General features: G+C 35.7%; 1 protein-coding gene across 6 annotated transcripts in view; it reads left to right on the top strand.

Annotated features, from left to right (window-relative positions):
- Positions 1–14,440, top strand: part of LOC110449093 (oxysterol-binding protein-related protein 11-like) — a 38,968-nt gene that overhangs the window by 18,640 nt on the left and 5,888 nt on the right. For all 6 annotated transcript variants that reach the window (XM_021495706.1, XM_021495707.1, XM_021495710.1 and 3 more), the window contains 18 exons: positions 2,098–2,145; positions 2,317–2,398; positions 2,765–2,844; positions 3,402–3,550; positions 3,821–3,935; positions 4,341–4,382; positions 5,215–5,295; positions 6,460–6,527; positions 7,397–7,512; positions 8,535–8,671; positions 9,135–9,220; positions 9,428–9,509; positions 10,017–10,230; positions 10,526–10,636; positions 11,152–11,312; positions 11,669–11,788; positions 12,257–12,418; positions 13,758–13,823. In XM_021495706.1, coding sequence (XP_021351381.1) covers positions 2,098–2,145; positions 2,317–2,398; positions 2,765–2,844; positions 3,402–3,550; positions 3,821–3,935; positions 4,341–4,382; positions 5,215–5,295; positions 6,460–6,527; positions 7,397–7,512; positions 8,535–8,671; positions 9,135–9,220; positions 9,428–9,509; positions 10,017–10,230; positions 10,526–10,636; positions 11,152–11,312; positions 11,669–11,788; positions 12,257–12,418; positions 13,758–13,823 — 1,920 coding nt within the window. The remainder of the gene's footprint in view (positions 1–2,097; positions 2,146–2,316; positions 2,399–2,764; positions 2,845–3,401; positions 3,551–3,820; positions 3,936–4,340; positions 4,383–5,214; positions 5,296–6,459; positions 6,528–7,396; positions 7,513–8,534; positions 8,672–9,134; positions 9,221–9,427; positions 9,510–10,016; positions 10,231–10,525; positions 10,637–11,151; positions 11,313–11,668; positions 11,789–12,256; positions 12,419–13,757; positions 13,824–14,440) is intronic.

The raw sequence follows: 14,440 nt of genomic DNA, 5'->3' as shown, positions 1-14,440 counted from the left end.
TATTGAACTGTTTTTGTATGGTATTTATGATCTATTTGAATGACACAGCTTTGCAAGCAAACAACATAATGCGCTAAGAAGCACGTCCTCATATGACCCTGGCTGTTACGAAGATGTCCTCATATGACCCTGGCTGTTTAGAGGACGATAAACCCCATACAAACAAGTGTACTGCTAAAATGTTCGCTCAGTTGAACTTTTGCTCTTATCCTGAAAATTACATATTCTCCAAGTGTTAATTTTTCCATCACATGTCATTTCTATATATATGGTAATTGCTTGGTACTAATATTTGTTATGATAAGTTTGCTCTCAGTGTCATGGAGGCGAAAAAGGTGAAAGGTAAACCGCAGTAAACATATCCTAGAAGGCTTTCATTTATGTACAGTATATAGTTACGATTTATCAAGTGTCTTTTCACAAATCGAAAATTAACAAACAATAACACATGGTATGATAGAGACACCAATCTCACCACTGTTAATTATACAGGTTGGGAGTAGTGAAACTCACAGTATGATAGAGACACCAATCTCACTACTGTTAATAACACAGGTTGGGAGTTGTGAAACACACGGTATGATAGAGACACCAATATCTCACTACTGTTTATTATACAGGTTGGGAGTTGTGAAACACATGGTATGATAGAGACACCAATCTCACTACTGTTAATAACACAGGTTGGGAGTAGTGAAACACACGGCATGATAGAGACACCAATCTCACTACTGTTAATTACACAGGTTGGGAGTTGTGAAACACACGGTATGATAGATACACCAACCTCACTACTGTTAATTACACAGGTTGGGAGTTGTGAAACACACGGTATCATAGAGACACCAATATCTCACGACTGTTTATTACACAGGTTGGGAGTTGAGAAACACACAGTATGATAGAGACACCAATAGCTCACTACTGTTTATTATACAGGTTGGGAGTTGTGAAACACATGGTATGATAGAGACACCAATATCTCACGACTGTTTATTACACAGGTTGAGAGTAGTGAAACACATGGTATGATAGAGACACCAATCTCACTAATGTTAATTACACAGGTTGGGAGTTGTGAAACACATGGTATCATAGAGACACCAATATCTCACGACTGTTTATTACATAGGTTGGGAGTAGTGAAACACATGGTATGATAGAGACACCAATCTCACTAATGTTAATTACACAGGTTGGGAGTTGTGAAACACACGGTATGATAGAGACACCAATCTCACTACTGTTTATTACACAGGTTGGGAGTATAGTGAAACACACGGTATGATAGAGACACCAACCTCACTACTGTTTATTACACAGGTTGGGAGTTGTGAAACACATGGTATAATAGAGACACCAATATCTCACTACTGTTTATTACACAGGTTGGGAGTATAGTGAAACACACGGTATGATAGAGACACCAACCTCACTACTGTTTATTACACAGGTTGGGAGTTGTGAAACACACGGTATGATAGAGACACCAATATCTCGATACTGTTTATTACACAGGTTGGGAGTTGTGAAACACACGGTATGATAGAGACACCAATCTCACTACTGTTAATTATACAGGTTGGGAGTAGTGAAACACATGGTATGATAGAGACACCAATCTCACTTATGTTTATTATACAGGTTGGGAGTTGTGAAACACACGGTATGATAGAGACACTAATCTCACTACTGTTTATTACACAGGTTGGGAGTTGTGAAACACAGGGCATGATAGAGACACCAATCTCACTACTGTTTATTACACAGGTTGGGAGTTGTGAAACACAGGGTATGATAGAGACACCAATCTCACTACTGTTTATTACACAGGTTGGGAGTAGTGAAACACACGGTATGATAGAGACACCAATCTCACTACTATTTATTATACAGGTTGGGAGTTGTGAAACACATGGTATGATAGAGACACCAACCTCACTTCTGTGTACTACATAGGTTTAAAGTGGTGAAACATATACATTAAACTTTACAAAATAATTGATGAAAAACAAGGTCATTGTATACATCATCAATAAGTGAATGTGATTCGTAATACACAATGTACACACTGTACTGTTGATTGATTTTCCACAGAAAGAAGAACAGAAGAAACAGAGGCCCAGAGGTTATGTACAGTTGGCGGTAAGTTCACTGAGGATATAGTCACACGTTTCACAATATATGTAGTTGTAGTCAACAATTATATTTCTTCACATTGTACACAACATTTTGTACACATTTTATTTTGATCATTCAACATATCAAAGGAACATGTTTAGATACGTACTTACATTTCATATTTCGATACTTCAGGCATCAGTTATATCCCCCTCAGACGAGGACTCGCAGACGTTCACAGTAAACGCAGCCAATGGAGAGCTGTACAGATTGAGAGGTATTCAATCTTTATTAATGAATTTCTATCATCAGATATTAATTGTTTGATTTAAATTCAATAGGACGTAAGTTATTTCACTGTGTACCAGCTGGTAAATGCTGCTGTCTGATTGAATGTCAACCAGTTAACAGACATAAATAACATGAGATATTCTTCACTTCAGAAAAGCTCGCCAGATTTTCTCTGATAATCGTGCAGTAAATAACACTAAAAAAATAAATAAATCAGGGCAGACAATTGTTCAATTGACAAAATATTTCTGTGTTTGATGTTTAGATGTACTTGTTCAAAGTAACCGTACCTAATTGAAATGCGAATACATGTTACTTGACAGGTATAAGTGATATGTTGTTTGGTTTTCAGCGTCTGATGCTAAGGAGAGACAACACTGGGTAGACAAGCTACGGTCCACAGCCGAGTACCACACAGCCAACATGGTCAACGTGAGTACAGCATGCTACTGTTTACATCTCATTGTCTGGCCAACATTGATAAAGCATGTGATCATCATTGATCATTTATGAAAAGTGTAATTCTTAGTAAGGGGACAGAATGAATATTACCAGGGCTTATTCAAAGAATTGATTTCAACCCTTACCCTTTATGTTTCCAGATTTTTGTAAATTTGTTATGAAAGGAAGCAGATTTCACCTTACCTGGGGGTAATTACTGGTAGTTATGATCACATCCAATTTTAGTCCTCAGACACATGACATGGTGTAGATGTCTAGAGGTCGTAGTGATAGACACAAATATTCCTTGCTGATCTGTCTTTTGATTGTACATGTACATGGACAATATGAGGATTGTTGTTTATATATATGAAAAAACATTTATGAGTTTTCACAAAGACTTGTAGTCATATTTACATCCTACTGTCTTCCATTGCCTGTGAGATATTTATTTCTTATTTGATAATAATTTTGTATTTTAATTATTGTTCATAAAAAATACATCTTTCTCTAAGATGTACCCAGTATTACGACTGTATGTATTTCAGAGTTCTCCCTCACAAAAACCTGATGTGCGGTCTTTGTCCATAAACCTGTCCCCTAACGAGGCATCAAACATTCCTGTTAGGCCAAGGAAGTCTCCGTCTGTCCGTGGTGATCATGAAGGAGGGCCACCAACCAAAGCTGTTGCTGGCAGGTGAGTGAGGAGTAGGACTCCCAGGTTTTTGGCCGGGAGTTTATATAGTCGGGTACACAGACCCATTCCCATTTGAAAATTGACGCTGTATTTCCCTAATTTCAATCTGTAATTTCTCTGTTTTGGTCTTTACCTTCCCAATTATAATTATATCAAAAAGCATATGTTAGTATTCCAGTTCCAGTTGTTATCTGGGAGCACTCAAAATAGGTATGATGTTATTGTGTGACTAGAATGGTATAAGTAACTGTATGTGTGCTTTCATTACAGGTCTCACAGCAAGGCCCCGGCAGCCCATCCCCACACCCTCGACCCCTTCCGCGAGGTCAAGGAGTACATCATAGAGGCCGAGGACTACTCTGAGTCCCTCAATGATAAACTCAATGTAGGTTTCAGCAGATTATATTTACCTCTCACAAGTTATAAACCTTAGGTGTATGTAGACATCAGTTTTCATTCCACACCTTCTTTGTTGCATTTGGTGATAATTGATTTGGATACTGATAACCACAACTTAAACAGTTCAATAACTGGCAAAGTGTGTTTCACATTTCACAGAAAAGCCGTAAAATACAATGTAATATTGATCAAAATGTGTTGTGTTTTATTCATCCTAGATTAGAATAGCAAAAACTTCGGGTTTAAAGGATACTTTGCACAATTTTTTTTACAAATCTACATAAAGATCACTGCATTTTCTGGTCAGCTGATAAATATTGATTTCATAATATTTGAAAGATGGAAGTACATGTGTCTTACATTTTTAAAGATTGATATATCAATTTTGCAGCACCTTCCTTCCTCAGGAGAAACAGTTACAGGCCTGGATCCAGTAAGTATTTTGTTCAGAAAATTACTTATTAATAATTAAGTTATCTTGTTGAATAGACGTCATTGTATCTGTAGACAATAATACATTGTTTAGCCCCTACAGAATTGATGTTAAATCTGACATACTTCATACACTTATGTAGGAAGTTTTTAAACAAGGCGAGGTGCCTGATATGTTTGGTATATGAAAAAGACAATTACTGATTCTCATCGGCATTGCTGAATCATTATATTGTTATTCGGTAGAGTACAGTTGACTGGTGAGAATTAAACGTTAATTTGCTGATAAAATATATTTGTCACATTACATCTCCCTCTGACTAAAACCTCAAGTGGAGGGAGATCTGCCCGAGTGACACCTCTGGGGGTTGTCAACCCAGGAAGTTAGGCCTGAAGTGTTAAAACACAGTATGGTGACTAGTATAATTGGAAATAAGGATACGGGGTACAAATTAAACTATGCATTCAAATCTTATTTCTTCAGCATGACTATAGCTTTGATAAATCAATTTTTGAAAAGAAAAAATACCTTTTGGGACTTAAACTTTACATAATGGAGATAAAAAACAAACAAAAATATAAGTATCAATCCTATTCTGAGTGTCATATGTTCTGTAGGGCTATACCGGAATTTGAGCCCTTTAATTGTATAATTAAACCATTACTGAAACCGATTGAGCTATCTGGTCAATGGAAGTACATGAGCCTTAATGTGCTACAGGCTGTAACAGTTATATCCAAACGAAATTTGAGGGGAGGTAACTGACTGGATGATAGGGAAAATGGCAGCGCAGTGGGACAGGGGTCCTTAAAGGAGTGTGTTTCCATTACAGGATATTTTGTTGATCAAGGCGACCTCCAATGCCACTCTCACCTGTCTGTCACAGTGCCTGAAGATGTTACAACAGCGACAGGTATATATGTTACCCGCATGGACATTCCAGCTGTCACTGTCCTGTTGTATGTAGATGCTGCAGTCTTTTCTGTAAACCCCTAAATATTGTTCAGTTCTCTCCTTTATATTGGTCATCTTCATTTAATGCGAGGAAATCTTTAAATAATGAACTGTGGGCAAATATTTAAGTTGATGTGATTTTATTTAATGCCGTCTACCACATCACGTTTTTCAAAAATAAAACCAAAGATTGATTTTATTTGGCCTTACATCTTCACTGCATTTTTGTTACATTTTAAATGTAAAATTGATCTGTAATTTTTCGGAAAAAAAGTATTGTGTGGCTTTTCAATATGATGGCTCTTTTTGTTGCTTGTGTCAATTGCAAAGATCCTTGTTTTTGTTTTCTAGAGGTTTTCAGCTTTTTAAATTGTGAAGACAGAAAATGTGTTGCAAACTGCTAGTATAAGATGAGAACTTTAGCAAGTCTCTGGTGATCTGAGTGAAATGACAATTCTTCTTAAACACTCTCATTTGTTTTGTTTACTGTCATAATTATCACTTAACTATTATGAAGTTATTCACCTGATCTATTGAACAATATTGTTTCAAACTACCTAGACAGCATGTTTAAACGTGCACTTGGGGTGGTGGTCTGCTTAAAGTTGTCTGAATAAGGAGCTGTTTGATTAGTCAGTTGTGTAATTCTGTAAAAAAAATATGGCCAAACTTTGTCAATGACCACTATAATTTAGTGGCGTTTTTTTTCTGTCTAGGGTGGTTGCTTAATACAGATTCCACTGTACCTACATGCATATATGACTAGGCTAAACCGGACAGAAAGTTATGGCAATTGATATTAAAGGTAGTTAGCCATAAGCTTTTAAGGTATGATTCAGAAGAATTTGGACATGTTATATAATAACCAGGTGCTAAATAAATATAGCATTACATGTTTAAAAACTATAAATCTTACCTACCGGTAGACATTACCGTGACTGTTCCCAATCTAGGGAGGGTCTCACTTGGCCCGAGTTTGCTTCTGTTCCTGACAGCTTCCTTGTTTGCTTGCATTTCTGACAGCCTTTTGTTGTACTTGTTGATTCCTTATCACCCAGAAAAGGCTGGTGTAGTCTCCTCAGTTCTCTGTTGTTCCTGAGAGTAATATTTTGTTCTTCTGTAGGGAGCATCCGTCAAACCTGTCCCTAATTCTACCGCTATCAACTGGGGCGACCCTAACACACAACCAATGTAAGTTTACAAGTATTGTTAAGGCATACAGCCGTGATTTAATTTCATATCACTTACATCACTGAACCCAAAACGGGACACTTTTTAGATAAATATCAATGAACTTTATAATGTACTATCAATTACATAACTGTTTGTTCATTTTTCATAAATAGATACCATCCTCTTTTCATTTCTATGACAAATTGATATTTCAGGCGTTTGGTTCTATAAATAGATTATGAAATACTATCAGGGTCATGTAGGTTCTTGAATAGGTGTTACTGATCCCTGAAAAGGACACTTTGGTATGTTGGCTAGTATGTGGGGACAAACAATCAAAATCAGCAATAAATGAATCATAGTTCAAATATTTTAGAGTCAAAGGAGGTTTTGATAAAAAAAAAATCTCCAAACTAGCATCAGTATCCAAATAAATAGCATTGCACGGCACAGATATCTTGAAAGGTTTGTTTTTGTTAAGATAATCAGCAGCCAATAAAGCTTGTATACAGTTAATTTGTCATAAATGACTCGTCAAGTGAAGACTGCATACATAAAAGTACTTCTTTGCATTGCATGACTGTTTCTTGGGCCGTTTTCCCACATGTGTCCTGTTTTGGGTAGCTGTCCCGTTTTGGGCACAGTGATGTTAGATGAGTTCAAATTAGTGCTCTCATGAGAGTTATGATCATGTTCAATTCTGAAATTCAGGATTTTGCTGGATATAAAATATCAAAGATGGATTTATGTTGATGTTTTGCTATTTTTAAGCTTGATACTTTTTTTGTTATAAAAAATGGCAACTACTTCCATGAGTCTGTAATCCAATAAAGGTTAGGAATGGACAGGAACATTATTAAGTCTGATATCTGACTCCTTTACCGCAGTAATGATCATGTGGCCGCACCCAAAGCCACAAGTTCTGGGGGAGTGCCCTCCCCTACAGGAAGTTTCTCTTCAGCCACATCACTGCCATTTACCCTGCCTGACCAAGTCCAGGATGGTGAGTAGTAATAGGGTCATCAGGACATTCCCTGAGGTCACAGGTCATTGTCCATAACCCTAGGCGTGGGTCAATCCCTCCCGTCATCAAGACATTCCCTTGGGTGAAGGGTGGCTATTTTGGCCGTGGCTGGGTTATGACTTTACATCAGGTATACCTAAAACCACACTTTCTATACTTCCTTGTTTAAATCAGACATACCTACACGTTAAGGACTTAAACATGTAAATTTACACTAATGAAATCTCTTCATAAACACATTTATACCCCCATTTTGGTTATTAAAAACAGTTAGTGTACTAAAAAGCATGCAAGCTATTGAAGAAAAAACTGTATCTTATCTCCTCATATTTTTTTCAGTTAAATGATCCTTCTGTCAGCATGCTAGCATTTCTTTTTTATATTTATTTCTTTATCCTTGTATATGATACTATGTATTCCTATTTCATATTAATTGATATGATTATAATTACATTTCATTTCTGTAAGTTATCTCCTACATGTGTATATTGGTATCTTTGAATTGTAGCTGTGCCTTCGTTGGAATTAGATTTACACATTTTGTATCGAACAAATGAAAGATAAAATTGTTTTACAGATGTATCTGAGTACTTTAGTGTTACATTAGATTCAGAGCCCTATAAGTACAGCTAGTGTAAGCTCTCCCTCTTGTTCATGCATCACATTGATAGGTCGGTTTCTTATATCTATATGTTTTTAGTAAATTTTAGATTTTTATTGTTATTAACCAAAACTATGAAAAGAATCAAAGAAAATATTCAAATTCAGCAGCACTGTTTGCTTCTATTAAGTGCACAATACTTTTATTTATACCTTGTTTAAAACATTTAGTTGACTGAGCAATGTTTGATAACCGATTTGGAGAAAACACTGTAGACACTGAACGTCTTTTTTATGATACCATGAGTTTGTACATATTTTATAATAAAACACAATAATTAAAGCAGGCATGAAGGTGAAAACTGCTAATTTTCTGACCGAGCTATGATTTGTTGTACCAGGTCCGATTAACCACGATGAGGAAGTAGAGGACAGCGCCAGCTACAGAGACACAGATCTGGGTAACGAGGTGGAGGAACACAAAAGTGTCATCCTTCACCTCCTTTCTCAGCTCAAACTCGGCATGGACCTTACCAAGGTCAGTGCTTATTCACCAAATCATATAAACACGTGTTCCATTTATTTTTATACTGAATCTCAGTCGGTTAATTTTTTGACATCTAATTTTCAGTGGTTTTTCGATTTTTTCAACTTTCTCAAAAATCTGTTTTCAAATTAAAGGAATTACGAATTCACGTAAGTGAAAATGTCAAGAATACTTGAAAGTGGTTAGAGAAATTTTACGATATGTGCATTGATCATTGGTCAAAACGGGGCATAGGCGAGACATATCAATCGGAATGTCTTGTTACCGCTGGTAAATGGCACAATGGTAGTGGTGAGGTAAATTACTATTTACATACAGTGTACTTTAAAAATATTTGGTAATAGTACTGTCGTTTTTGTGTAAACTAAACATTCAATAGTCTTTTGTTATGAGACCATAATGGCTTGAATAATTTGTACAAGAATACATTATTGTAACATTTCTTTCCCTGTAGGTTGTCCTCCCAACCTTTATCCTGGAACGACGTTCTCTACTAGAAATGTTTGCTGACTGTATGGCACATCCTGACTTCTTTCTCAAGTAAGTGATAGCGCAAATACCTGTAATAAGTCTCACATTTTATGTGTGATAATTGGGGTGGTGTTGAATTACGACCAAATGTGGTCATGGTATATTCCAGTAGCAATTCTCATATCAAATCTGAGGGATGCTATGATATTTAGTCAAACTATAACATTTACCTTATAGAGTTACCTAACAGTAAAGGTGATGGATTTTATTTTACAGAATTGCTGACCTTCCAGATCCGGAGTCCCGGATGCTGGCTGTCCTTGAATGGTACCTTACGTCTTTCCATGCGGCCAGACAGGTAATTCACATACCAGTCTATATCTGTTTTTTGTGTCCAGGTAGGTATTTGTAATCAAGCTTAAGGTACCGAGCAGAGCTTTAACTATGTATGTCTGTTGTTCAAAAAAACGAAGAGTGTGCTTTATTAGGCATATGAATTTACTTATCAGTAATATATACATTAATTTTTTTTCATAGATGTGCAAATCATAAACTCTTTTCAAACAATTTGCTAGAAAATCAAGGTACTACAGAAAGGTCAGGAAAACATAAGTTGATTTTTTTTTATCACCAGAGATGTTAAGTTGATACTTTTGCTCTTCATCAATGTCATGAATTTTCTCCCGTCATCATTTATTATCTGCTAGAATTTCGTCCGTAGACATAAAAATTCTTCAACAGATACAATTTCAATTCTTTTTGTATACTACAAATGCCCCATAAAATGTTTTTGATAATTTAGGCTGATTATTTTGATACAATGGTTTATTGTTATAGCGATCTCCTGCATTTACCTACATTTTAGGGTTCTGTTGCCAAAAAGCCTTACAATCCCATAATTGGAGAAACCTTCCATTGCTCCTGGCGTTTACAAGAAAACAACAACAAATCTAGCCAATCAAAAGACACTTCTGGGTCACCTGACCAGATTAATCAGACAAACGACAAGAATGACGGGTCCTGTAGTAAACCAGCCCAATTGACATTTTGTGCGGAACAAGTCTCTCATCATCCCCCAGGTAAGTTTTATAAGTTGTCATTATCTTGTTAAAATCTCCTGTTTTTATCATGTCTTTTATGATCAATCATTTTGCACATGTCTTAATATTAAACTTGCATTAAGATTTCAGAGTGAAATCTGTTTAATTAAACTGAACACTTGTAGGAAAATCCTATATTACAAATGTTGATTTCAAATTATCTCAGCTGGACTGGTGGCAGAATGTGATTACAATATCAAAAGAAATAGACTTTGTTTTGATTATAAAATGTGAATTTAAGATTTAAACTAATTAATTTGATTCCTTTTCACAGTGTCAGCCTTTTATTTTGAGTGTCCAGAGAAACAAATGTGCATGAATGCCTCCATATACACCAAGTCACGCTTCATGGGAATGTCTATAGGAGTACAGATGGTGGGAAAAAGTAGGTGTCGCCCATCAGACTGGGGGTCAACCTGCTCCAGGTGGCCCACAGTTATTGAGCAATTAATATCATTTCAACTCTGACATTGGTATAGATATAAGTTGGATTCAAGTCTTCCTTTATCAGACCTCTGAATAATATTAAAGTTGTTCTGTTGAAATTTTTCCGTTGTTCCCCCTGAATGTTAGATTAAGGGGGTACATTATTTACTTAGGGCAATATTTGAAAACTTGGGGTAAAATCAACTGTTTTTAGGGTGAAACAACCACCACTGTCTACCTTCAAATACTGCCAGAGTTGTAAATTATTAAGTGAAAGAATAACTACTGTATTTGTGTACTGTACAAAGTAATCATAAAGATGATCCTGCTTAAGGGAGTAGTGAATTTGGCTAAAGGATAAGATGGACATAGAGTCTGTCTCTATTTAGGATAAAATGGACATAGAGTCTGTCTCTATTTAGGATAAGATGGACATAGAGTCTGTCTCTATTTGTTTGACTGCTTGTATTTCAGTTTGTTTGAAGTTACTCCAGCATGATGAGGAGTATGTGTTCATGATGCCTAGTGCCTATGCAAGGTCTATACTCACTGTTCCCTGGGCAGAAATGGGGGACAAGATTACAATCAACTGCCAAAAAACCAACTTTGTTGCCAACGTCACATTCCACACTAAGGTAGATAACTCTAACACTGCAATGTGTTCTTAATAATTTTTAAACTGAAAAAGGTAAAGAGCGATATAAGAACTGGTATTGAATAACTACTAGTATATTCCAAATATTGATGCATTGTTTTAATACAAGAAAGAAGAGTATAAAAATATTTTCAAAGTTGGAAATTTAAGTAGTTATAATGGCTTGCTTTATGAATACTTACCAACCTTATAGGAAAGATTTCTATGCAAATGCATAGATATTCATACGGCTTCCATATCAGTCCTTAAATTTTAAAGTTGTGCTTAAGGTTGTAGATTACTCTTGTATCTGTTTTGGTTGTGTACAGCGATTCTGTATGTTATGTTTATTTACAGCCGTTCTATGGAGGAAAGCTACACCGGGTGTCTGCTGAGGTGAAGAACAACAACCTTGGCACTGTCGCTTGTAAAGTCCAGGGGGAATGGAACAATAATCTAGAGTTCAGCTATGAAAATGTAAGAATATCAAGCAAATAGTCCAAAGAATGTTTGGTGTACATGGAGGATCTTACATGTGTGACGATTGGTAAAGTTACTGATCATGGTCAAACAAATGTTTGGAGTTTATAGAGTTTTAACATGCAGTGATGCAAATTTAAAAATAGCAATCAAAAAGTCAAAGGTATGTTTGATGTGAGTAAATGAAATTAGTGATGCAGATATATAGATAATACTGTTACTAGAATATATGTTTGTTATAACTATATGGTTTTGTATCAGTCACATCTAATATAATTACCATTTATTTTGATTTAGGTATATTTTCTTTACTTATCTCCATGAAAAAAAAGACATACAGCTTGGATAACCTTTTTCTATTGACACCATTAAATGCCTTTTAAGAAAAGTTTCATAGTGGTGTGAGAAAAAGAAATTGCAAACTTTTTAAAAATCCTCATCTTGATACACTTATTTTGTGTTCAGGGTGAGACTAAAATCATTGACGTCAACAATCTAAACATAATCAGAAAGAGGGTACGACCACAGGATAAACAAGGAGACTATGAATCACGCAAGTTGTGGCAACATGTGACGAATGCTCTCAGAGTCGGTGATGTGAATACAGCAACTGAACATAAACACTTTGTAAGTATCTGAGTATATAGATATCTGTTAGTGTCAGTATTCTGAGTCTGTTAGATATCTGTTAGTGTCAGTATTCTGAGTCTGTTAGTGTCAGTATTCTGAGTCTGCTAGATATCTGTTAGTTTCAGTATTCTGAGTCTGTTAGATATCTGTTAGTGTATGTATTCTGAGTCTGTTAGATATCTGTTAGTGTCAGTATTCTGAGTATAGTAGATATCTGTTAGTGTCAGTATTCTGAGTCTGCTAGATATCTGTTAGTGTCAGTATTCTCAGTCTGTTAGATATCTGTTAGTGTCAGGATTCTGAGTCTATTAGATATCTGTTAGTGTCTGTATTCTGAGTCTATTAGATATCTGTTAGTGATGAATTCTGAGTATATTAGATATCTGTTAGTTTCAGTATTCTGAGTATATTCGATATCTGTTAGTGTCAGTATTCTGAGTCTGCTAGATATCTGTTAGTTTCAGTATTCTGAGTATATTCGATATCTGTTAGTGTCAGTATTCTGAGTATATTAGATATCTCTTAGTGGATGTATTCTGATTATATTAGATATCTGTTATTGTCAGTATTCTGAGTATATTAGATATGGGTTAGTGTCAGTATTCTGAGTATATTCGATATCTGTTAGTGTCAGTATTCTGAGTATATTCGATATCTGTTAGTGTCAGTATTCTGAGTCTACAAGATATCTGTTAGTGTCAGTATTCTGAGTCTGTTACACATCTGTTAGTGCCAGTATTCTGAGTATATTAGATATCTGTTAGTGTATGTATTCTAAATCTGTTAGATATCTGTTAGTGTATGTATTCTAAATCTGTTAGATCTGTTACCTATCCTTTAAGCTTGAACCTACTGGGACCATTCCAATTCTGTAAGATACACTGGGTATTCTTCAGCTTAATTAAGAGGCCAGTAAGATTTTCTCACTTACAAATATTAAGTAAAAGTATTGAATAGGCGAGCTCTCTCTCTGTATGCTTATTGTAAAATGAGCTTGTTTAATATTTTCACATGTATGAAGTATTTTGATTTATCTAGGTTTGCATTTGCCTTTTTGATGAATGTTTTACCCCCCAAAAAACAGGGGTTAGAGAATTTATTGGTATAATGTGGATATTCTCTCCTCAGGTGTAGATTTTTTTGTCAGAACCTTGACAAAGCCTTGGTTCTTACCCAAATTTTACACCTGTAGGTAGAACTTCCATGTCCCCCCCCTCCCCCCCCCCAATACCTGCTACAGATAGACTCTATTAGTCAGTGTCTCCCCTTTAACCTTAATGTTATATAATTAGTTGGTAACATTGTATATATGATATCACGGGTTTCTGTTGATCAGCTGGAGGAGAGACAGCGAGAGGGTGAAAGACACAGGAAGGAAACCGACACCAAGTTTCCTACCAAGGTAAGCAATAAATTGAGCTAATCACGGTTTACTGAAGTACTGGGGATCATATCATTGAAGTTGTAGCTGAACAAAATAGAACTTCCCCCGTGCTTATGTTCAATTATGAAATGCTCAATTCAGAACAAAGTGCCTCTTCTTAAATCTTGTACTTACATTATGCTCGAAGTCTTGTCAATAATATTCAAATGTACCAGTATTACTGTTGAAAAAGTAGAAAGTGGGGTCTTAAATTAAGTCTTATTCTTCATCTTTACATAGCATTTTGGAAATATTTGATATATAATATTACGCCCATTATGAATGTGTAATATATATTCCAACAGCATAATTAGGGTGGGGAGTATATGATATCATTATAACCTGTACAATCAAATCTTGCACACATTTTACTCATTATATTAAACTTGACTAAATAAATTCTGGCACTCATCTTATATAAAACTAGTGCAATGAGACCACAATGCTTTCTCACTGATATCAACCCGAACCACTTGAAAACCTGGTATGTGTGCCTTGTATATGCCATATTCACCTGGGGGACTTTACATACCTATACTGCTTTTGTTTAACTGTAGAGAGCAAATATGAGCCAATTAGTCATGACTAACATCAGT

Source organism: Mizuhopecten yessoensis, unplaced genomic scaffold, assembly GCF_002113885.1.
Source record: "Mizuhopecten yessoensis strain PY_sf001 unplaced genomic scaffold, ASM211388v2 scaffold4483, whole genome shotgun sequence".
Lineage (NCBI taxonomy): Eukaryota > Metazoa > Mollusca > Bivalvia > Pectinida > Pectinidae > Mizuhopecten > Mizuhopecten yessoensis.
The sequence above is the reverse complement of the archived record's forward strand: the minus strand, read 5'-3'. Positions and strand labels throughout refer to the sequence as shown.